Consider the following 25,100-nt stretch of genomic DNA (forward strand, 5'->3'; position numbering starts at 1 on the left):
CAGTGAGCCAAGATCACGCCACTGCACTCCAGCCTGGGCGACAGAATGAGATTCCATCTCAAAAAATAAAAATGAAAAAATAAAAGAAATCTTATCACTTCTGTTTTCTTTATAAGCCAACTGTAAATGAACCCTCATCCTAATTACAGCATGTACAAAAACTTGAATACCCTGAATTTGGGATTATTGAAATGACCTAATCACTGGAATAGAAGCCTAGGCTCTAAGTAGGATATATATCTTCCTACTGCCTGTTATAGACCCATTCCCAAATATATATATATATATATATATATATATATATATATATATATATATATATATATATGTGTGTGTGTGTGTGTGTGTATATTCACATATACATACACCCCCTCTGCAGCATGGGCTGGAGGAGTTTTGGGAAAGGGGGTCATTTTGCGTTCAGTTATCAACATAGTGATTATGTATTTACTAAGTGCAAGAAGTGACATCACTGAAAATCGCATAGGGCCACTCTCTTTAGCAGGATAATTTTAGACAAATCCCTGCTAGAAAGTGCGAGGCGCTGCTCTGCCCACCCAACCGGAAATCCTTGTGTGCTCTAAACCCACAGTGGTTCCCCCCACCCCCACCCCTGTTTTTTTTCTCTTCTTCCTGCAGGGATGGAGTGGAGGATATTGACAGCCAGGGGGATGGGAGCAGCCAACCAGACACCATCTCCATTGCTTCTAGGACCTCTCAGAACACAGTGGACAGTGACAAGGTAGGACAGAGTCCTAACCTTCCTTCCCCTGAGACTTCTTGGTGGCTCAACCACCCCTGAAGAGGTACCCCTAGAGAATTTCTCTCACTATGGATCCTACCTTCAGGAGCCAGTTGTCTCTTTGTGCCAAGAGGGAAAGAACAGGGCTGGAGGAGGCATGTCCCAGCACGAGATCTGGTCTGAGGGGATGGAAGACTGCGGTGGTTCAGGCTGACCTCTCATGTTGGGAGAGTTTAACAAAAGTGGACAGGCTGAGTAGTGAGGGAGTCTAGGTTTCTTCTCTTTCTGAGATGCCCCACCTGGGCTTCTTGGGCTGCCCTGCCTTCTGGGAGGACGGATCTCAGGAAGGCTGAATTGGGATAGTGTCCTGAGACCTTAGTGGCTGTGATTGGCTCAAATTTACAGTGATTTGAGAAGAGTTCATCTCAAAGTTAGACCGAGCTTAATGGTTTGGGAAATGGCCACAGAGATGCTGCTTGGTAGCAGCCTCTTATCCAAAGGGACTCTAGTGGAAATGATGCTTTCCTCTGGCTAGATTATTGGGGCTCAGTTGCTGAGAGACAGGAGGACCAGGAAGTGCTATGTGAAGGATGTAGTTGTTGTGTGAGAAAGCCTGGCCACTTGCTTTCTAACATTTTGGAGCAAGTAAGCAAAAGTTAGTAGCTCTGATGGGAAAGCAAAAGAAAAGAAACTGTAGCAAAGGCTCTGTGTATTTGCCCCAGGTAGGTGAGGAATGCAACCGCCGGAATCTGTAGCAGGGGGAAGAAAGGGTCCATGTCTGAGCCTTCTCTCATTTGCTTACTCCAGAATTCAAAGAGTATGAGATAATCTTTTGCTGCCTGTTAGTGATCTTATTAATGAAGTTCTGGGTTTCCAAAGACTATTTGTCCCTAGTTTATTCAGACCTAGTATTTTGGCCTGCTCCTTCAGGCTCAGACAGCAGGCTGTGTCGTTGCTTCATCTTAGTTTTCTAAGTTACAGGTATTTCTTTTAAAGATGATCTGCATTCATTAGGATTTTTCCTATTTTTTCTTGCTGGGAGAAAAAAACCATTGAGACCTTAGTGTGGGGACTGTGCCCCGAACCTGCTGAAATTATGGTGCCAAATCACCCTAATCATGCTTTAGACTAGTGCTCAAGGTCATTCAAGGTAATTCTGACAACTGCCCTCAAGTTTTTAAGCCATTTTCTACTGACTATCAGAGTGGATGGAAAATTAGTTTTTTTTTTCCACTTGTAAAAACATACAATGAAAAACCATGTCTGTAATTTCCTGTCTCCTCTGACCTGTTGTCTAGAAATACAACCTAGTGTTCCTAGCGTATAAAAAGTGTTTGTCTTTAAACAGTCAGTGGGTGGTAAGTCAAGTGCAGTGTTTCCCATGTTCAGACATAGATTATTAGTGTCATGGTCCAGGGAATTCATGCCTTCCAGCTGCTAATCCATCTTCCCAGCAGCTCTGACTTTGACACAGACCCCTATGCTAGAGCCATTTGTTTTAGGAAGACCTCAGCTCCAGCTATGCCTTGTCTTTCTGGCAAGGTGTGTGGGGCTGGACTAGAAGACCTCTGACAGCAGCCATTTTACTATTAATGAGGGGTCCTTGTACTTAGACTTTACTCTACAAGTAAGCAAGCAGGCTCAGAGAAACTAAGTGACTCACCCAAGACAATGCTAGTAGTTGTGGGAAGGCAGGAACTAGAACACAAATCTCCTGATTTTTCCAGTTTTCCCTCACTCTGAAAGTCAAAGCGTTGAATTCAGATGCTAGGATGAACTCAGCTGGTCAGTTTTTCTGCATATTTCACAGAAACAGCACTCACATATTCATGTAGAAGCACCCATCATGTGCCAAGCTCTGTGCTGGATGCTGTAGAGAGATGTGGACTCTTTGTTGAGTGTGAATCTCTACCTGTGTAATTTTTTGTTTCATGTCTGTCTCAATAGCCAGGTCATTGAGCCCTGATGAAGGCAAGAGCTGTGTCTGTCTGTTTCATTGCCGTACTCCTGACACGCAGCACAGAGAGGCTCAGGAGATACTTGTGAAATAAATAAATAAATAGAGGGAACAAAATGACTGGTCTCAGGAAACTCCAGGAGGAAGAGGCAGCTAAAACCAGTGGTCTGAAAGCAGACAGATATATGAACATTGCATTTTTAAATATGCTAAAGAAAGATCAAATCCCAATTACCTTCTCTGGCCTTAGGAGACATGAGCAGAAGGTAGGAGATTCTATGTTATGTCCGTATACAAAATCTAGAAAATTCCTTAGACATAGTCACACTTTCAAAATAAGGGGAAGATCATTCTAGGCCTATGCACTGTAATGTAAATGTTCTTACTCTTCTAACACAAAACGGTGATAACAGGGCAGCCATGTGTCCTCTGTGACTGCACTTTCCTTCATCCGTTAAATCACTCATTGGTATGTTTGAACTTGTAGATGTTATCAGCAGTGTCAGATTTTCCCCTAACTATTCTAGACTGCCAGGGAACCCTGGTTTCTAAGTGGTCAGGTGAACAGTCTCTGAAAAAGAGGAAGTTAACAAAGTGGACTGATCAGGTAAACTGACTCATATTCAACAGAAGGGCAAACAAGGGCACTGTGGGAGGGGAGTGGGTGGAGATATCTCACCCAATTCAGACTCATCTAACAATAGACTTCTAGAAAAACCGCCCTAGTCTTCCTCTTACAATCCAGAGGAATGACAGTAATAGTTTCCCTGTCTGGCTGAGTAGATGAGGAAAGCATAACCATTAAAGAGTCATGACACACCAGCTTGAGGTGTGGCGGCTCCAGGGTCTCCTCCAACCACTCCATGTGTGTTACGTACGCTGTGGTGTGGTGGAAGGAGTTCGATATACCTAGGTTCAAATCCCAGCTCTGACACTCTGTGTCACATTGCATAGGTTACTGTACCTTCCTTTTTCTGTAAAGGAGAGATAATAATACGTATCTCACTAAGTCATTGGAAAGATTACGTAAAATATTTGCTTGATAACCATTAGACATTCAGTAAAGGTTAATTCCCACTCTTACTAGAGGGCAAAGGTTTAGATACTATGAATAAGACTGCACAATTATTTGGCAGACTATGAGGATCTTTGAAAATGCTTGAGCTAGTTCTGCCCTGTGGTTTTATTGTTTATTAACTGTCAGCAGGTTCTTTTCTGTATTAGACCTAAAGTGATGTAGCTTCAACTCACCTGTCTATAAAAATAACTTTACTCTCTTTTCCATCTGCTAGCCCTTCGAATCTAAGGTTTGGATATTTGCTGTTAGCATTGGCTCATGGATTATTTTATTATTTAATTAATTATAGTCTATTATCATCATGTATTAATTTTAGTGCTCAAATTGTACCACATTTTGCTAGTGGCAACTCTTAAGGCTTTAAGTGTTGAAAGATGCTTGTCACATCTTTTCTCCAAATCATCTCTGTTTAGAAGTCCTCAGTTTCTGTGTCTGTTCCTTATATTTATATATTTTTCAGATGCTTCCACATCCAGGTTGCCTTCATCTGGATTTACTCCAGTGTGTAATTTCTGTATAAAATGAGTCCTATAAATATATCTAAATATAAATACATCTAAAAGGTACATAATACTGCAGAAGTATTCTAACTAATGTAAACATGGCTCCTTGTTCTAGGACTAGCTGCTATGTGCAGATCCTGCCTAAGACGGCATGCCATGTTTCGCATGTGTGTCCAGTGCTGGCTCATAAAATCTCCATGCCCTTTTTTATGGACTGTCCTTAGTCGGGCGGGTGACTTAGTAACCTGAGTGTAGGCTACTTTACGTCTATTAGATTTTCTCTTATTTAGTTCCATCTCAGTGTTCTAGAATGTATTGAATACAAATTATATTGTCCAGTGTGTTAGCCATATCTCTCTGCAGTATTGGATAAATGCATCTTCTGTAGCTTCATCCAGATTCTTGCTAAAAATACAAGATTGGGAGCAGAAGACCAATGCCCAACACCACTTCTTATTTCTCACCTAGGGTCTGTAACTTGGAAACCTCCTTGTCTGACTCTTCTTTGACATCTCCAGGGAAGGAAACACAACCACTTTTCTCTATAGCAGAGAAGCTGAACTGTTTTCTTAAGCTGTAAATCCTCTCTTGATGAGAAAACAGTCTAATATTCTTAATCCTACATTAAACACTGACAATACAATATGGGTGCCTCAGTAAATGGCATTAGTAACTTTTCTAGGGTTGCTTTTGTTCAGTACTTAAATGGGTCTGCATAGCTTCTACCTTGCACCTGTCTAATACAAAGGCAGTAGTTCCTTAAGGGGCAAACAGGTGTGCTTACTTTGTTCCATGGTGATCTGAGCCCCTCCATATTCTGTCCAGGAGTCAGTTCATGATTTTCTGAAAAGGTCATTCCACTGTGAATCATCTTTTGACTATATGTGCATTACTAAATGGTGGGGCTTTGCAGTCACACTTAGAAGAAATCTAGAATTATAGAATTCTAGCCAAGCAGGGCTGAGTAATGAGGTGACAGCCAAATATCTTCTTGTTTAACCTGATAGATATCTGTTGAATCCTTTCCAGCTAATGGTACAAAAGCAGCCATCTGCACTGTAATAGTTCCAGTGCATGTATTTGCCATTTAGCCCAGGCATGCTGGAAACATAAAATAAATACTTATTGAAGGGAACATTACAAACCTATCCTAGTAGGGATACTCTCCATCCAAAAATCACTATAAATTTCCAGATATGTCAGAGTTGGCTGGAGAGAGGGAGATTGAAGTGAAATTGACTTGCTGGTACTCTTCTCTGAAAAAATTATAAGGGAAGGAACACTGCTGAAACATTTCAGGCTGGTGTGTGGTTTGAAGAGGAACTTCAGTAACAAGCTAATGTGAGCTGAGGTGCAATGTGGGCTGATAATGGTGATATGCTAAAGAAGAACAGGGAAATACCTGGAGAACCCCTGAGATTTTTGGATATAACTCAATGGTTTTTAAACCCTGAATTATCACATCAATGTAGTGCGTCAGGACCAAGATTTTGTTTTACCAATTGGGAAGGAAGGCTTGGGTCGGAGATGGTAAGGGTCCAACTAAGGGGAAATTCAAAGGATTCCTGCAGTGTCACTGCTGCTTTAATAACAAGCCGTAGCATGATGCCAGTAAACAAGAGGCAGAGCAGCCTGGCTGCAGGAGCCTTCTAAGAACAGAACTCCGTTAGAGCCTTACCTGTTTCATCAGAACTGACAGTTTCATCACCTGCACACTGGGAGGCCACTAGATGCAAGGGCAGTAGCTAGAGAGAGGAACCACTCCCTGCACCAGGAGATACCCAGTCCCTGTGTTGGTATATTCCCACCCACTTCGTTCATGAACTGTGCAGAGGTCCTACCTACTCTACAGCAGATGCTGTTCTCCATGCTAGGAGTACAGCAGTAAATGCGAAGAGGCCCTGCCATCTTCCAGCTTACATTCTGGCATGTAGAAACCCAGAAAGAGAAAGGATGTCCATTTCTAGTCTTCTGCTAATTGCATCAGCGATAAAGGACTGCTTGGTTTTTCTTCTGAGAAAAAGTGGGCTAATGCTGCAACTGAAAGGACTTGAATTAGATGTAAGAAATTATTTTCCCTGTAGGGATTAGTGCTTATGGAGGACAGATGACTGAGGGAAAAATTGAATGTCTTTACTTAAATGGGTTCACAAATAGGAAGACAGACAAACAAAAACAGAATAGGGATGGAGTTAGGACAACTCAAAGCTCAAAGGAGAGCATCCTAGGTCCCATCCCCTAGAAGCAGTCTTTGACTGAGATTCCTATGCATGTGATTTGAGAAAGTGCTCCTAAGAGGGGAAAGAGGGAAGGGAAGCAGGGTCCGGTGGGGAAGGAGTGAAGGCTGGTCCCTCCCAGAGCTCTGCAGTAGGAATTGCATGGAGTTTGCCCTGCCTTGAGGCAAGGGGGCCAGCCGTTTGTGTCAGTTGTGAGCTGTGAGCAGCCAACAGGCACAAGAGCTGGGACATTGGTGCCCTGGCAGGAAAGGGGATCTGGGTGGGCTGCCCGTAGTGTCTGCTGCAGGGAGGAAATGTGATGTAAAAGAAAGGGGATGGGTTTTGAGATCAGGTACAATCCTCAACTGGGTGCCAGCTGCATGACCCGAGTGGTCCTTTAATCACTTAATACCTCCATCTCCTCATCTGTACGATGAAGGCAGTGATTTCTACTTCCTGGGATTTTGAAGGACTAGCTGAGATCCTATATGAAAGAGCACAGAAGACCTAGGGTAGGTCACTGCCCAGGGGACTGCGGGGCACTCCTGTGCAAGAAAACAGGCAGCAACATGCCCCCTAGAGTTTCAAGGGGCCACAGACCACTGTGTTTTGCCACTGAAGAGAAAACCAGACATCTGGAAATGTGGAGACTTGGCAGCATTAGGATCGATAAAAATCTTAGCAGTTCACATGGTAATATTTTTCACTTGACACATTCTTAAAAACCATCAAGATAGTCCACCCAAGACTGGGTCTCCAGCATGTTGCTGACAGCATGTTAGGTTTAGCTGTGGTCCCTGGACAGTGGCACCACACACTGGAGATCCAGCCCATTAAATGTGCTATCTTGAAGGCAGGAAAAATGGGATAGGTCCCTGGGAAAATTTCCTCAGCACTTCCATTACTCTGCCCTTTGTCTCAGTGGGGTTGGAGGGGCCCCTGAAATATTTCTTATTAGGGAGAGATTATACTGCCTCCCATTTAGTAACAAAACACTTCAAACCCTTAAATAAATACCTGAAAAGTGTATATGATTGCACTTCCTGTTACCAAGGCCTAGAGTAGATATATCTGAAGTCTAAACTTGGGCTTTATAATATAGCTGCGTAATCTCGAGTCTCAGTCACATCCCACACCTGACAGCATATAGGATTAGAATTGCTGTATAAATCCCAGATAGAAACACTCTGATTTTCTTCAAGGACTTGACAGTCACTCCAAAGTAGGAAAAATACCATCTCCACTCTAAGCCCAAATTGTTGTTTTTTTTTTTTTAGCTTTCTTAATAATTCAAGTCCAGAGCTAAGTTTGAAAATAACTTTCTTCCTAGTATAATTCCTTTGTTACTTTTATCTGTGGTAGGCAGGTGGCTGGAGGAGGAGGAGGAGCAGAGGGTAAGAAAAAATGCAGAGGTTTCTGTGGTACTTGGGATGCCTGCAGCTCCCCGCCTCTGGCTGCCCTCTCACCTCCCAGAAGCACGACTCCATCCTCTCCTCAGAGACATTCGACACAGTACAAATGTGTGGGCTTTTCAGAACAAATTGATAAAGTGTGAGGAATTGAAGTCACAGGTTTTCCTCTAAGTGAAAGTTCCTCAAATAAATGACTGGCTTCCAGCTGTTGCGTACCACCAAAGGGTATGAAATATACTTTGCTGAAAAATACAACCTAGCTTCACAGGGCAAAATATTTCATATCAGCATTATTTTACTTAATATTTTGATTTATATTCCATAGCTTGAAAACCTCCCTCGAGAAACCCATCATTAAAATTGCCAATCATCTGCAAAAGCAAGTAAGTTTCATAAAATATGGCTGCCAGTGAGTAGTTTGCTGAACACACGCAGCTTGCAGGAAACCTCAGAAATGCCCTTGTGGTACTCAGAGCACTTGGACCCGCATAAAGATTTGTTTCACGTTTAAACAAGTACTTGTTACAGAAATAGGGACGCTGGAAAAAGTGATTTGCCAGTAGATGAGATCTGTATGTGATAGCTGCAAGGGTAACCAGAGACTAGATCTGATTCAGTGTGAGTTTGGAATTTGAAACCATAGAATCTTAGGAAGGAAAGGAATCTTCGAGATCATCTAGCCCTCTTCCTTCATTCTGTTTTAAAAATAAATAAATAAAGTGACTTGCCCAGAGTCGTGAAGCCACTTAACGGCAGACCTAAGATTCAAAACCAAGTCAATCTCCTGCCTGGTAAGTTGGATTAAAAACAGTACTTTTGTAGTAACCTTGATAGTTCAGCTTATTGATCCTTGCAACAGAAAGGAAACACTACTATTACTCCCACCCCCACCCCCTACGCCGAATGTCCTTGCATCACCTCCCACTTTGCCCCAGCAAATCCACAGCAACACAAAGTAAATTACAAAGTGGTTCTGTAGCCCAGTCCAGGGGCTTCAGGGTTGGCATGTGGCAAGTATTAATGCCTATCACAGACTCATTGATGCCAAATACTTGTGACTCACATCATAGCCTTGGTGGGAGTGTGATTCTGCCCTAGACAGAATCTTCCAGCCTCTCAAGCAAATTCTGGTTGGGCTCTGAGAGCTTGGCAGTGAGCAGTGGGATGTGGCAAGGCTGATCCCTGCTTCAGAGCTGCCTGGGAGGACTGAGCTGCCAGAACCAATTCAGCCCCACCACAGCCCAACTCAAATTGAAATCTATTTCATTATTAAAATTTTGGTGGAAGGAGAAATAAAATCTGAGAGCAAGACAAGATGTTAAAGTGGATTAGCTGGAGACAGTCCAAGGCAAACAAGACTCAAGTGAGTACGCTTGCAGTTCTGCCAGGAGAGGGGGTACAAGAAGGGAGATGGCATGGATGGAGGGAAGGGAGGGGAGAGCAAAGCTTGGAGGCTGCAGGTAGAGAAGTGGTGGCTTTCAGGGCAAGGATTTTACTGGAGTGTTCTGCATAGACCTGTTGATATATCACTTACCCTTTTTTCCTTCTGTATCAATTAAAGAGAAAAAGTTATTTTCATATAGAACAAAAATGACTGAGTCCACATTATCAAAACTAATTGTAGGGGAAACAGGGAATGGGAAATTTTGTTCTTCAAAAGTTGAGCTCCAGGATGACTAGAAGTGACATTGGGAGTGTGATACCTGGAGGCAAGCTCTTCTGGTAGACATGAAAATAAACTTAAAAATTTAAGCAGAAGGAGTTGGGCATGGTGGTTTGCACCTGTAATCCTACTACATTGAGAGGCCAAGGCGGGTGGATCAGCTGAGTCTAGGAGTTCAAGACTAGCCTGGGCAACATGGTGAAACCCTGTCTCTACAAAATATATATACAAAAATTAGCCAGACGTGGTGGCACATGACTTGGTCTCAGCTACTAGGGAGGCTGAGGTGGGAGGATCACTTGAGCCCAAGAGATCGAGACTTCAGTGAGTTGTGATTGCACCACTGTACTCCAGCCTGGAGTGAGACCCTGTCTCAAAAAACAAAACAAACAAACAAAACAAAACAAAACAAAAGTCTTTAAGCAAAAATTTGCTAGACAGGAACCTCTGGAGCCGAGGCAATCTAGAGTAGGTGGGGCAGGCTGGAGGTGGCTGTGAAGTTATGGCTCTGCTTTGGCTGGAGCTCTCTTTACCTTATGTGCAGTGATACCTTATGTGCGGTGCCCAGTTAAGGGCAGCTTGCCTCAGGCTTGAGAGCTCTTCTTTTAGGGAGAAAACTGCTCAAAGAAGATGCAGAACTGTATAGATCGGACCAGGACAGATGTCCACTCCTATTTTCAACCAGACACTTGACCCACTACTAATCAGCCTTCTCCTTCTTCTCCCTCCGTGTCCCATGCAGATATGGCGCTGGTTGTGTTGAGCACTCATGTTGTCATATCAGGCTGGCAGTTTGTTTTCAGTCTCTCCCGTTTCTAGGAACTTAAATTTGAGTCTCACATGTTCAGAATGTTCAGGTAGTCTTATTTTTTTTTTCTTTAAGAACTCTAGTTAGTTCTTTTTCAAATTGCTAATTGCAGAGAGAGGTACACATTAACTAGAATTTCAGGAGAGATGCTTTCTGCATGACCCCTGCTGATCCTGGCTAAGGAATGCTTTGTGAATGCTCCTAGATACATTGCTCTCTGCCCTGTAGCAACTGCAAGGACTTAAACACCTCTCTGAATGTTATGATATGCTGGAGGAAAACCCAGGCTCTATTTTTTACTACGTCTGTACCCTGTCTCCTGCTAGCTAGTGTCCTTTCTGCAAGAATAGGATTTTTAAAGTTTCACTTACTGTTTGCTTATTTACACATGGAAAACAGATTGGCTTAGTGAGCCATAGAAGATATTAAAAATTCATTATCTTTTCTTTTGCTTGGGATTTTAATGTAGGCTGTCTTTTTTATCTCATTTACTAATTAATTCATCAGTCATTTTTTGAGCTTCTACTATGTGCCAGGCACTATTGTAGACACTGAGGATATGGCAATGAAGAAAACACAAACAGCACCCTGGTTTCCTGCTTAGACCTTTCTTTACTGTGCTGTTAGCCTGAATATGCCCCATTTTGAGACATTTCAGATTATTGTTTGAAAAAAAGAAAAATTCTTCTTAAAAAAGCATTTGAAGGTATATGGAGTGGATGTAGTTTGTTAAAGAGAGGTACTTCAAATCATGGAACCTGAAATCTGTAACTTATTTCACCTCCCCACCCCATTTCATCCCGCCACCCCCAAAATGAGAACAGTCACATTTCTTAGGTCTTTTTCCACACAGTCTCTTAAAGGGGAATGCTTATTGCATTAACTTAAAAAGTCTTTAAAACTCTTAAAAGAGAAAGACTTCTATAATATGTTATCTGACATTTAAATTTAAGACAATACTGCCAACAGGGGCATATGAAGTCCAAACCATGAAATTTGCTGTTATTTGGAGGGCAAACTACTAGGAACCACTGATACATGCCCAAAGAGAAAGCTCTGTTAACACAGAAGAATGAAACTAGGCAGAGTAAAAAATTATTTCAAGTATATTGGTACACTGAATTTATTCTTTTATTCAACAAAATTTCATTGTGTCCATTGATGACCAGAAACCATGGAGATTCAGAATATATCAAAACAGCTTCTGTTTTTGCCCAGTCTTCTGAGTTCACAGCCCAGTTGATAATATGTGATAGTGTGTGATGATAGGGTGGCTATATACATGTTATGTGTATTTATGAAGTGAGACCGTTGTACTGAGTACTTCCTTTAAGCCAGTTGTTGTGCTAGGCATCAGAGAAGTTACAAAGACAAATGTGCCAGATGAGATATACGTTTACCACCCAATATGTTACATTTTATACCAGAAGCATACTTAGTTTGAAAGATAAATTTAGCCTGGGAACCAAAGCATCAGAAGTGAAATTTGAGCTTGGCCTTGAAGTTCATCTTCCTTTCTGTTTTTCCTTCTTTGTTTCAATTTTGGTCCCAAAATATTTATTCTATATTCTTTTTTATTGAAATGTACAGTATTTATATTACCTAAATGAACATTATGGGTCATTCTGATTAAATGTTACTTACCATCTTATTTCTATAGATAAAATGTATTCCTAAGTATAAATATCTGATTTATATCAAACTTTCTAAATTTTTGAAAATGCAAAATATACATGCAAAAAATGCACAAACAGAACTGAACAATTTAATGGATAATTATAAAGTGAACATAGACGTCAAAACCATGCAGGTCATGAAACAGAACATTGGCAGCTTTTTGGAATCCCCCTTTGTGCCCTTCCCTGGTCACAACCCTGGAGGTCACCCCTCTCCTTGTATGCATAATAGTCTTTCCTTTTTTTTTTATGATGTTAGCTTCTATGCAGGTATCCCTAAACAATTTCATCTCATTGTGGCTGTTTTTATATGACTAGAATCATTCTATGTATATTCTTTTGTGTCTCGCTTCTGTTGCTCAACACTTATTTTTATGGGATTCATCCATGCTGATGTGTATAGTTCATTCATTTCCATCATTATATAGTATTCCATTTTATGAGTATACCACAATTTATCCATTCTGTACATGCAACGTTTGGGGCAATTGTGAACAGTGCTGCTATGGATATTCTGGCATACATACCCCTGTGCATGTGTACTTGAATTTCTCTAGGGCGTAAAACTAAAAGTAGAATTATTAGGTTATAGGATATGTGTGTATATTTTCAGCTTTACTTGAAGATGTCAACTATTTTTCAAAGTGCCGATACCAAATTTACACTCCTGCCAATGTGTATGAACTTTTCCATTGTTCTGTATCCTCACCACTACTATGTATTGTTAGACTTCAGAATTTTTACAGATCTGGTGGATGTGTGTTGATATGTACTTACGGCTTTAATTCGTGTTTCCCTGCTAACTGATCAAGTTGAACATCTTTTCATATTTGTATTGGGGCCTTGGATTTTCTCTTTCGTAATGTTCCTGGTTCAAGCTTTTGCCTGTGTGTACAGTGGGTTGTTTGGCTTTTCTTATGCATTTTTAGAAGTTCATATATTCTGGATATTAGTCCTTTGTTGGTCATATATGTAATATGTTTCACCCTGTGGCAAATCTTTTCATTCTCTTTATTGTGTCTTGATAAAAACATATAATTTTATATTCTGAAGGCTATACATTGATAATTTAGAGGCTCATGTGATGTGACATATGAGACTTTTCTTATATTTTGTATTTTATTTTATTTTTATTTTTTTGAGACAGAGTCTTGCTGTCACCCAAGTTGGAAGTGCAGTGGCACAGTCTTGGCTCACTGCAACTTCCACCTCCCAGGTTCAAGCAATTCTCCTGCCTCAGCCCCCAGAGCTGCTGGGATTACAGGTGCACACCACCACACCCGACTAATTTTTGTATTTTTAGTAGAGACAGGGTTTCACAATGTTGGCCAGGCTGGTCTCAAACTCTGACCTCAAGTGATCCGCCCACTTCGGCCTCCCAAAGTGCTGGGATTACAGGCATGAGCCACTGCTCCCAACCATATTTAGTATTTTAGGGTACAGTTCACCATTTGTTTCTCCACAGAGTAGTGTACCAATGTGGAAACTGAATATATAATGCAAGTTTATGTTAATCCTTAAGTATGCCCCTGTTTTAATGAAGGAATAAGAAGCTGACTTTTAAAAATGAATGTTTGTTACATTTCACTCTATACATTATACGCAAGTAATAGAGATGCAGCAATGAAATATGCTAGAAAAAAGATATTAAATTTGTTGGTTTTGGATCTTAGATGTCTGACAAACAGCCAAAATCTAGGAAGAAACTAGCAAAACTGAACATCTGTTGCTCACAGGCAGGCCTTGCAAATCTTAATTTTATATGTAATCCTTATGATCTTTGCCATCTAGTTACTCAACCCAAAGGATATTAGAAGACGAGAAAGTTTCTTCTCTATAGGCACATGTATTGCCACAAAGGCTAAGCTGTTGACAGCAAGGGAGGATACAGAAAAGCTATGAAAGCAAAAGTTGATGGAGGAACTAACTCCAATAGTGTGGTTCTATTTAGTGAAGCTATCAGGAGTGCTACATGGCTGGGTGTGTTCTGAGGTCCTCACTTATATTTTGCACTACACCAGAACAAACAAGCACAGTGTGATATGTTTGGCATTGTGGGCAAGAGAGAGATCTAGAAACTGGGACCAAATGTAATTAAGAAAAAGCTTCCAGTTTGGGAAGATCAGACAGTGTTCCACATTAGACTTCACTGAATGGGTAGAATTTATCCAGGCAAGGTTAGTGTTGGGAGCAAGGAAGAAGATCATTCCAAATGGATCAAACAGCAAGAGCAAGGGGTAAGGGAGAAAGAAAGGAGAATGTAGGGTAAGTTTGGGGCATGGAGAGTCAGTATGCCTGGTTCAAGTTCAGGGTTTGTGAATTAAGGGTTGGGAAATAAAACTGGAATGATTGGCTGGGTCCATTATGGCAGATGCTGAACACCATTCAGAGGAATTTAGACTTTATTGAGTAGCACACAAAAAACACCGGGGGGTGGGGGGGCGTTCAGCATGATGGTTATCAAATTACGTTTTTCTTCACCTTGATGCATCATTGTCCTTTTATTCTTTCATTCTCCAGCCTCCAAAACAGTCTATTGTTAGTCCATCCACAAGCTCTGGATCTCCTCCTTTGTAGCGGCCTTCAGTGTATCAATCCAACACCTTTTTTCCCCTTCTTATATTGTCAAACACCTCCTTTTCCCCTGGCATCTAAGGCTTATTTGTTACCTCATGCTCCCAGTGAGAACTGCGCTTGAACTTCTACTCCTGAATCTTCTTTCTTTAGAACTACCCCCGTCTTCAACAATAGTTTTTGTTGCTTCGCTTCTGATGTCTATGATCAAAATTCCAAGAGTATGTCTCTGAAGTGACTGTACTTCTAGTGCCAAGTTCATATTCAGTTACCCATTCATTCGCCACATTTTTTTCTGAGTACTTAGTACTGGGTGCTAAGTGCTGCTCTAGGGTGGAGGTGCAGCAGGGAAACAAAACAGGCCAGTTTTCATGTCTGGAAATGCCCACTGCTCTCCACATTAATCCATGCCCTTCCCCCCATCCCCACAGAGCCACCTATGCTAATATTGCCCTTCTCCTCTCCCCTTCCCCTAGTCAAACATTATTCTTTAACATTCAGGGCATATGTTGCCCTGAGTTTATTTTGTATTTGCCATGTTGCTTAGCCTAAAGCTGTACTCCTTTTTTTTTTTTTTTTTTTTTTTTTTTTTTGAGACAGAGTCTTACTCTGTCGCCCAGGCTGGAGTGCAGTGGCACAATCTCGGCTCACTGCAAGCTCTGCCTCCTGGGTTCACACCATTCTCCTGCCTCAGCCTCCCGAGTAGCTGGGACTACAGGTGCCCACCACCACGCCTGGCTGATTTTTTTTTTTTTTTGTAGTTTTAGTAGAGACGGCATTTCACTGTGTTAGCCAGGATGGTCTCGATCTCCTGACCTCATGATCCATCTGCCTTGGCCTCCCAAAGTACTGGGATCACAGGCGTGAGCCACCAAGCCTGGCCAAAGCTGTACTCTTAGCAATGATTTGAACACTCTCTGTTCCTAGCACTTGCCTTTCACCCTGGGATCCAGCACTATATTTCCAACTGTCTGTGACATAACTGCATTTGGATGACCTGTTGCATTCTACTCAACAGAACTGAAACTAAACTCATCATATACCACATCCTTGATCTACTGCTTTCTCAGATTCTGTCCACAGCTTTGTCTGTAGACATCATGGCCCTCCTTCACTCTCTATCCGCTTGCTCAAGTGACTTTCATTGGAGGGCTGTCACGACAGCACATTCCTCAGCCTACTGCATATTCTGTATAATAGTCAAGGTCTGTCCCTGGGAGCTTCTAGAGGAAGAGCATGGCTCCCAAACCACATAGCTCTTTCTAGGACCTAGAGCTTCCAGTGAGCAGGCCCCTTCTCTCTGCTCCTGCTCCTCCCCTGGGGCCCAGCAGTCTGCAAACCTCTCCTCCAAATATGTGTTTTCTAGTACGTGTGTGATCAGCTTCAGTAACAGATAATGATCTCACAATTTCCTTCATCTACCAAACTATACTGCATCGCTGTGTCTCCAAAATTATTTATCTGTCCTGAAGGGTACATTTCTGACCTCAGGAAAGTATTGCTGGAACACATCTTCATCATTAGATTGATTACTGGAATCCCATCCCCCAGCAGTTTGTGAGACAGTATCTCCTTCTGGTTTGCTATTGTTTCTCATGGGTTAGTTTTTAATCTCAACCACTGAATCACAAGATCCATGAAGACAAGCTTATGATTGCTACTGTGTGTTACCTGCAGCACACTGAGGTAGAAGTAGCTTTTCACAGAAACTGCACAAAAAAATCATTTGAATGATATGTTTTATGTATATATCTCTGGTTTGTGTATATTTATGAATTTGTGTGTGTGTTCCTCAGTGTGCTTCCCATATACTCTGTAAGAAGTATTCATCTATGTGGTTTGAGGGGCAAGGACTTGGATATTTTCCCTGGCCATCAGGCCGGTGACATAAACTAGTTAAGTTGGGTCCTCCACAAGCTCATGACTGTCGCTGGCGCAATACAGGGCTTACCTGAGCTGTAGCCTGGAATTATTTTTGCCTCCACTTCCTATTCTCTCTCTATTTGAAAGACTAATTTTGCTTTTAAACATGAAGGAAGTGGCCGGGCGCGGTGGCTCATGCCTATAATCCCAACACTTTGGGAGGCTAAGACAGATGGATCATGAGGTCAGGAGTTTGAGACCAGCCTGACTAACGTGGTGAAACCCTGCCTCTACTGAAAATACAAAAATTAGCCAGGCGTGGTGGCACACCCCTGTAATCCCAACTACTCGGGAGGCTGAGACAGGAGAATTGCTTGAACCACAGAGGCAGAAGTTGCAGTGAGCTGAGATCACACCACTGCACTCCAGCCTGGGGAACAGAGCAAGTCTCTGTCTTGGAAAATAAAAAATAAAAAATTTAAAAAGTTTTTAAAAAAATGAAGGGGGAATATGTATGTGTACATATGTGCTTGTATGTGTGCTTATCTGCATATGTACATACATATGTGCATGTATATATGCATATATGTATATATGAAGAAAATATATGTAATATATATTTTCTCCAAAATGTAAATTACATTTCTCCAAAATGTAAATAATGGATATTTCTGGGTGGTGGTTTTTTTAGTTTTTGTATTATGTCTTATAATAAGACATAATAAATTTAACAAAAACCTAATAGATATTATTTTTTAAAGACCAGAGAGGAACAAGATTATCAGATAGTTGCTGGGGTCCACCCTCTGCATGAACCAAGGGTGAGGGACAAGCAGGTTCCTAGCAGAGAACAGGGTAATCCACTTCTCAGGACCTTGGGATTCAAGAAGGCCATCAGAGAGTGAATTCAGGCTGACTTGCAGGACTGGCAGAGGTTGTGAGCTGAAGAACTGGCAACTTTGTTTGGTTGCAAAGGTCAGGCGCCTTGGACTGTGAAAAGAAAGAGAAGGAAAATCCAGGGGGTAGGGGGTTGGGAGCAGGAAGGGGATAAGAAGTTCTTGAAGGTTTTCCCCAAAACTCAGCAGTTTAGAGACCTGTGGAAAAGGTGAGGAAAAGCTTGAAACATGGCTTCAAATTCATGAGGCGTTTTCATGAAGAGATATGCAGTGGGAGAGAGAAGCAGACGTGTTTCCAGTTTGGTGTTCACTTTCTGTGATTCCAGAGGGAGGGGTTTCCAGAGTGACTCAGCATGGGGACACGGAGATCCAGGTCAGGAGGGCACAGAGAGCGCCAACTAGGGAAAGCGTTTGCCACTGTGTGAGCAGCAAGCTTTCAAACGGGATGCGGGTCAAGACAGCTCCCCCAAGCCGGTTAGCCTCTCTTCCCTCCTCTCCCACAGTCTAAGTACAGAGGGAAGGTTTTCTGGTAAAGAAACTGTCTCTAATCTTTCTAAATTGGAAACAAACAAAAAATGACATGAAACAAGTATTTTCCAGGATGTCTCTCCCACACTACCTAGGTTCAGAGTTCTCTCAGAGGGTTCCCTGAGCAGAGGGAAAAATGGAAAGAGGAAAAACAGAGATTGAATGTCGCTGGCTGCGGCTGATGTCTTTGCACTGGGGTGGTGGGGTGGTGGTGTGGCAGTGGACGTGGCCAGCCTGTCACTCAGGGGGCAGCATAACAGGTGGGCATACCTCCGCACCACCTCTGAGGCCTTCCTGCTCATCGCTGACTGCTCAGCCAGCCTGTCTTTATCAGTAACCTCCTTATAGAATTTGGGAAAAAGAGCCCTGGGGTCAACATGAGCCGCAAACACAGACATGTAGATTCAAAAGGAGGCCCTTCAGGCAGAGTAGGATGCATGATAAAACAAATAAGAAGGTCCAAAAATCAGTCCCTGAAAAGAGCTAAACTGAAAGTGTGTTTCATGGTATTAATTGATGTCTTCTCTCTATGCAGTATTTAATATTTTTGTTACTGTGTATCTCAGTTTTTAATTCTGATGGCTACATCAAGTGATATTTCCAGTCTGGGTTCTGGTTTGAAACCTGAGGTGGAGAAAGCCTTTTTGAAACCAGTTAATATAGTATTCGCAGAGTTTCTCTGTAGGAAATGGAGGAACACAGAACACATAAAGTCCCTGCCAAGGACAGAATCCCTCACCCCATTTAATGGAAGAGATACAAGCCTTTCCCTAAAAGTCCCTGCCAAGGACAGAATCCCCCACCCCATCTAATGGAAGAGATACAGGCCTTTCCCTAAGAAGTCACTGCTATAATTGGGCAGGCAGAGAAAAACACAAAGGCTGCCTGCAAGCAAGCCATCCAGAGGTTAAGCAAATGACAGTAACCACTGCCTTTCTTACTGAACTCCTAATGTGAGCCTGACATTTTACATGTACTCTCTCCTGTCAGTCCCACAACAGTTCTTCAAGGTAAGTATCATTATCCTCATTTTGCAGATGAGGAAAACGTCACTCCAAGAGGTTGAATAATTTACCCAGGGTCACACAACCAGAAAGTGGCAGAGATGAGATTTGAACCCAGGTGTTTCTGATATCCATTATGCACACCGCCTTCCACTGGCCAAGTCCACTAAATAAAACAATTGGATGATTCAGGCGGAAACACACAAAGCAACATTTTGGCCCAAATAATATAAATTCTATCAGTTCCCTCTCCTCATCAGCTGCATAAAACACACTTGAATTTAAAAACCAAGAAAATTCTGTGTTCCATGTATTGTCTGTTAATCACTCACTGTCTTCTGTGCCAAGCAGAGCATGGCATGAGTCAGGAATTTAGAGGAGGCTGTTTATTATGTCTTAGCCATACAAATAGCAATTCAAGCACATCCCTGCCTCCATGGTTTTCTAATCCATCAGACAAAAAACATTGGAAACATACAGTCGACTGAAGATGAATTTGAAAATCTGTTGCAAAATAGCTGCCTCAAATTCTTGGTGGAACAAGAAGAGGTATAATATAATAAACATGTTCTCCTTTTGTGGCTATTTTTCTATCACTGGATGTCCAATGAATGCAAAACATCTCATTATAGCTCAGCTCTTATTCCAAGAGTCTAACATTAGAATGGGGCCTACAGTATATTAAATAAACAGCATTTACACGAAGGAGTCTGTACATGAATAAGGGGAGATAAGGGAAGTTTTAGCATACCCTCACCTCATATAAAGAATGCTGAGAAGGTTTGGTTAATAAAAGCCACTGTCCTGTAAAGTGGGTCTCACTGATTCTTGCCCCTCATGGAAAATGCCAAAGACAAGTGCTTCTGGACAATGTGCGCTGGAAAATGTGAAAATGTACTTGATATCCTGCAAAACTCAGCTTTTCCGATGTTGGAGTGGTTGGCATAAAGAAAAGACCTCTATGCTAAGCATTCCAAGACAAGTGACCCTTAGAATTACTAGGCAAATATTTCAAAAAGTTGATCTCAGACTGTACACTGGCCTATGGAATCAGAAAGCCAAAGTATAGAGTTATTGGATGTGAGAGGTATATGAATTCTAAGCTGCGAGCTGTTTTCTCAAACAAGATAAATTATTAGCATTTCAAAAAAAATTTTAATGGTCTCTTTTTCACACTTCCACTTAAACTTTTTCCACTAGTCCTTGCCCTAGGCCAGATTTTTGAAAAATCATCTCAATAATGTCATGAATGACTATCATTTTTAAAGTTAAGAGCTATGCATTGATGTTTAGGTTAACCACTCTTTTAAGGTACCAAGTGGGCGATATAAAATAATGGCTTCCTGGATAACTGTGTATGTATTTTCTCAGGGCTTAAGGGAGCAAGTGTTCAGTATCACCTATATGGGTTTATCACCTATTTCCTATTTCTCAGACATCAAACCATCATGAGAAAGATTTGTGGATATACAGAGATCATCATAGCTTAATATATATTTATATAGATAGATAGATATAATGAAGTTACCCAAACCACTTCAGGTTAGGTCCTCAGGGACAAGATAGATTCTTATGTGAGGAATGCTTTCCAAGATTTTTAGAATTCACAAACATACAAATATACAAATATTATTTAGAAGATGGATTCTCCATTAGAAGAGGCAACACGTACAGTGGTTAAGAACAGCTTTGAAGTCACACAAACCTTGGTTCAGATCTCACACACAAACCTTGGTTCAGATCTCACCCCCTCCACTTGCCAGCTGTATGATCCTGGGCAGGACTTCTCCAGGCCTCAGTCTGCAAAATGAGGGCAATGGTATTTACCCACTCAATGAGGTTGTGGTGCAGATCATGTGAAATGATGCATGTGAAACACTCAGCACCTTGTCAGACATGTGGTAAGCACTCAATAAATGTTAGCTATTAATAATAAGAACAATAAAATATTTTTAAACTGCTATCCTCTTCAGAATTTTAACAACCATATAAAAAGCAGAATGCCAAACTTAGCATTTATAAGACTATTAAATCCTGCCACTGAAATAAATTCTGTAGGCCTCATAGCCCATCTATTAAAAAAACCTGGTAATGACAGTGAATTATGGTGTGGGGGTGGGGGGGTCTAGCTAATCAGGACAGCTGATGCCACCTTCCATGCTAATGACATTGCACACAGAAAAAAATGTGATTTAAAATTCTTTTTTTTTCTTTCTTTTTTTAAATTATACTTTAAGTTCTAGGGTACATGAGATGGAGTCTCACTGTGTCGCCCAGGCTGGAATGCAGTGGTGCAATCTCAGCTCACTGCAACCTCAGCCTCCCAGGTTCAAGTGATTCTCCTGCTTCAGCCTCCCGAGTAGCTGGGATTACAGGTGCCCACCACCACGCCCGGCTAATTTTTTGTATTTTTAGTAGAGATGGGGTTTCACTGTGTTGGCCAGGTTGGTCTTGAACACCTGATCTCGTGATCCACCCACCTCGGCCTCCCAAAGTGCTGGGATTATAGGCGTGAGCCACCACGGCTGGCTGTGATTTAAAATTCTTGAGCCACTTTTGCCCTGGTAAAGTTGGGATCAGTGGGTGCACCAGTCCCTTTGCCATGAGTTATTCACAAATGCATGTATATAGCTCCTGGCTTTCTTCAGAATCTCATCTCCTCTCTGAATCCTAAGTATACCCTATATTCTTGGAAGTTCAGGGTAACTACCACTTCAGCTTGATGCTGAAGTATTTTATCTCACTAAATGAACAGTTTTTGCCCAGCTGGATTCTTACTAAGAGAGTTTCAGACTGTTTTTCTCATTTCCATGCGGCAAGTGTGATAGAACCTTTTACATCATGGAGCTGAGCCACAGTCAATGTGAGACTGTGAGATTATACTCTGGAATTGATCCTGAACTTTTCTCTTGGCCAAGAGCCATTGCTCTTTAGAATAGATCACTCTTCTAAGAGCGCTACAAGTTGACCTTCTTTGAGAGGTCATTTTTCTTAAGGAAACAGTGATTTCCTTGCTTCAGATGGCCCAGTAGAGATGGTATAAGCCATGCTGCATATGGAAGCTGGGTCTCCAGCTTGGCTCCCTACTCGTTCACTCTCTCACTCGGGAATTCACTCCCTCAGGCAGCCTTGCAGTCTGCCCAAACCAACTGCATGCCTTGGAAAAATTACAGATTGCCACCTGTCATGGTCCCTGGAAACACTTAAATCATGAATTTTAAGTCCATTACTATCAAAGATGTACTATATAAATGGGTAAACTTTTCTCAGTTTCTTTCTCCCAATTAAATGTTATATAGCAAGACTTGCTGGTAGGGCACAGGGGCCCTAAGACAGCTTAAACAACAAAATGAATAAAGGATCTGAAATAAACTTTAATGATCACTGTCACTAGAACCTCACATTTAATGCATCCCCATTTCTATTATTCCTGACTCAACTCCTGCTTATGGGTCTGGAACGCTGGGAAGCCACTGCAGGACTGGTTTACAGGTGTCTAATGGGATGAAAGCATATGGATTTGAGTTCCAACAAAGTTAGTAAAAGTGGTTCATCAGTGATCCTCCTCTGGATTGTGGACTTGGTGGGCTCCTTCTGAACCTTCAGACCAAGGAAAGTCTTACACACACTCTGTTTCCTCCATATCCTCTTCTACAAAATGATTGTGTGTTTGTCAGGTTGCACTCTGCATCGGGTTACTAGAAATACAATAGGTTGCACTGATGATTTAACTCTGTTTTCTATAAGGGCTACGGGATCTCATGCAGATTTTTGCAAAGTTATATGCAAATCACAGAGCCCGGCCCTTTTCTTAACAGGATGGCAACCTTGTTCCTCGGTGGCACCTGGGACCTGGAGATCCTTTCTCCACTTACGTTTAGCGCGCATCCTGGGACTTGTCCCTGCAGCTCACCGGGTTAGCCGTGGCACCGTTGGGACCTCCCACCAGGACTCCAATCACCCACCTCTCTTGAGACTTCTCTGGCAGGGCTGGTGTGGGGTGCAGCCTTTGCTCAGAGGGCAACATGTTCCAAGCAAAATCTCCCCGCCTGGGCCATGGGTTCACCCTCGGGGCTCCCTTCTTCTCTACTGGGTGCAATTCGAGGTTGCTGAGCTTCTCTCCAAAGTCTAAAATGGTGGGGCAGTAGGGACCTGTGAGAGGCCCCATGGCCCAATGTACTTCCCCCAGATCCCACTCAGAACAGCAGGTACGCCCAGGCCCCTGCTGCCCTAGAGGTCTGCAACATGAGTGAAGAGGTTAATTAGAGGGACACATTTGTCTCTGAAGTTTACACCAGGATGAACATTTCTATTATCAGTGGCCCCCAATCTGGAAAAACCCATCATTCTAATCTAGCTTGCATCCCCACATCATGAGAAAGAGGGAAGAAGAAGGGATGATGTATGGTAGAGAAGATGAGGGTTAACTTTAGCCTTTCCCAAACACTGGCAACAACCACTTCCTCAACAATTTTTCTATCTGCTTCAGCCTACCCAGATTTTTTCATGTTTTTCTAGCTCCTCCATAACCTCCCTCCCTCCCGAGGTCTCTGGTTCAAAGACCACCCTACCAGCCCCTATTTGCTTCAGGTTATCCTGTTGAGGGTGGGTGGGAAGTGTGAGAAGATATAAATGAAAAACTGGCCACATGTTGGTAATTGTTGAAACTAGATGATGGTACATGGACATTCATTATACCATTCTCTCCACTTCTGTATATGTTTGCAATTTTTCATAATAAAAAAAGTTTTAAAAGTCCTCCAGTTTCCAACACACTCAAGAGAGAGCCCTAACCCCAAACACAGAGTTTCGTGGAAACCCCACACCAAGGCAAGAGGCAGAGATGATGATTCCATTTCATATATACACTCATTTTCTAACTTTTTTTAAAGGCCCACTGCTTTATTTTCAATAGATTAAACCTGATTTCTGAGAGGTCCTGAAGTTGGGCTTACTTCCCTGGCTGGGTTATGGGGGAGGGCAGGGTAAAGGAATCCTTAAAAAAGTTTACACTTTTATGTATCTCACAATCTTATTGTGAGGATGTGACTTGTTCAGTGTTCTGAACTTTTCGAAGGAATCGTGCTCTCAATGCAAAGTGTCATTCTCTGGAATTGCACCTGGCTCAGGAAAGGACTGTCTTTGTACTTGAATTTAAATCCAATGGAGAACTTTAACACGGGCATTTGCATGACTGAGAATTGCTGCTGTCTTTTTTCCGTATGTCACTTTCTTGAATGTGTTCTAATAAAATGATTCTAAAGCAGGCTGTTGATATACAGTGATTTATAAATACTTTCTGTTGAGTGCTGAGGCCCTTAATTCTCTGCCAAGAATCCTCCCCATCCCACTTTCCAGAAAGATCTGTGAAGCTGGAGACAGATGCAATGAGCGTGTGTCCGGCATGATGGCGGCACCACTGCAATTGCAGCACTAATGAGAATCATATCAACCACAGCAATTTTGTCTTCTGGTTGCCTAGCAACAGAATTTGTTTTTCAGAATAAAGATAATCATAGGTAGAAGATGAGTGTGGTGGCGGAAAGGCAGAGGAGGGGGCAGGACAGGAACAGGAGTATAATTGACTCCACAAGGGAGGGAGTGAGGGAGAGAAAAGCAGCCAAAAAGAGAGACAGGCAAAGTTCAAACTCGTGCTTTTCAGTGGTAGTCCTCAGCACGTTCAAGTGATAATCAATGGTTCAATTTTATTTACAAAATTAAACCTTTTGATATCAAGCTATAGCAATTTACAAATCTCATTAGGCAAACTGGAATCAAAAGGGGAAAATATATATCTCTGAAGGTAGATATTTTGAGAAACACTTTTTATCCCAATCTTTATGCCCCTCCAGCCAAGACTAGCTAGGGCAGGGGTCCCTAGCTCCTGGGCTGCAGACTAATGCCTGATGATGTGAGATAGAACAGTTTCATCCCCAAACCATCCCCCACCCACCCTCTCACCCCTCCCATTTATAGAAAAATTGCCTTCCATGAAACCAGTCCCTGGTGCCAGAAAGGTTGGGTACCACTGAGCTAAGGCACTCCCATGAGCTAGTAGCAAACTTGGGCCAACTCTTTGGGAAAGAGGCATTGTTAGGAACCTCATGGCTTAAAGGCTTCATAAAGGGAAGGGGAGGCAGAACCAGTCAAGGAGGCTTCCATTCACTGGGCGCTTTTCTG

At 42.1% G+C, this 25,100-nt stretch overlaps 1 protein-coding gene across 9 annotated transcripts in view; it reads left to right on the plus strand.

The window, feature by feature from the left end:
• KALRN (kalirin RhoGEF kinase) overlaps positions 1-25,100 on the plus strand; it is a 638,197-nt gene that overhangs the window by 412,610 nt on the left and 200,487 nt on the right. For 5 of the 9 annotated variants that reach the window (XM_025374824.1, XM_025374828.1, XM_025374825.1 and 2 more), the window contains 2 exons: positions 640-742; positions 22,739-24,187. In XM_025374824.1, the coding sequence (XP_025230609.1) occupies positions 640-742; positions 22,739-22,801 (166 nt within the window). In that variant the 3' untranslated portion in view covers positions 22,802-24,187. Of the gene's footprint in view, positions 1-639; positions 743-22,738; positions 24,188-25,100 lie in introns of those variants that run through there. The other 4 variants (XM_025374819.1, XM_025374820.1, XM_025374821.1 and 1 more) reach the window with 1 other exon arrangement.

This window comes from Theropithecus gelada, chromosome 2, assembly GCF_003255815.1.
Source record: "Theropithecus gelada isolate Dixy chromosome 2, Tgel_1.0, whole genome shotgun sequence".
NCBI classification, from domain to species: Eukaryota; Metazoa; Chordata; class Mammalia; order Primates; family Cercopithecidae; genus Theropithecus; species Theropithecus gelada.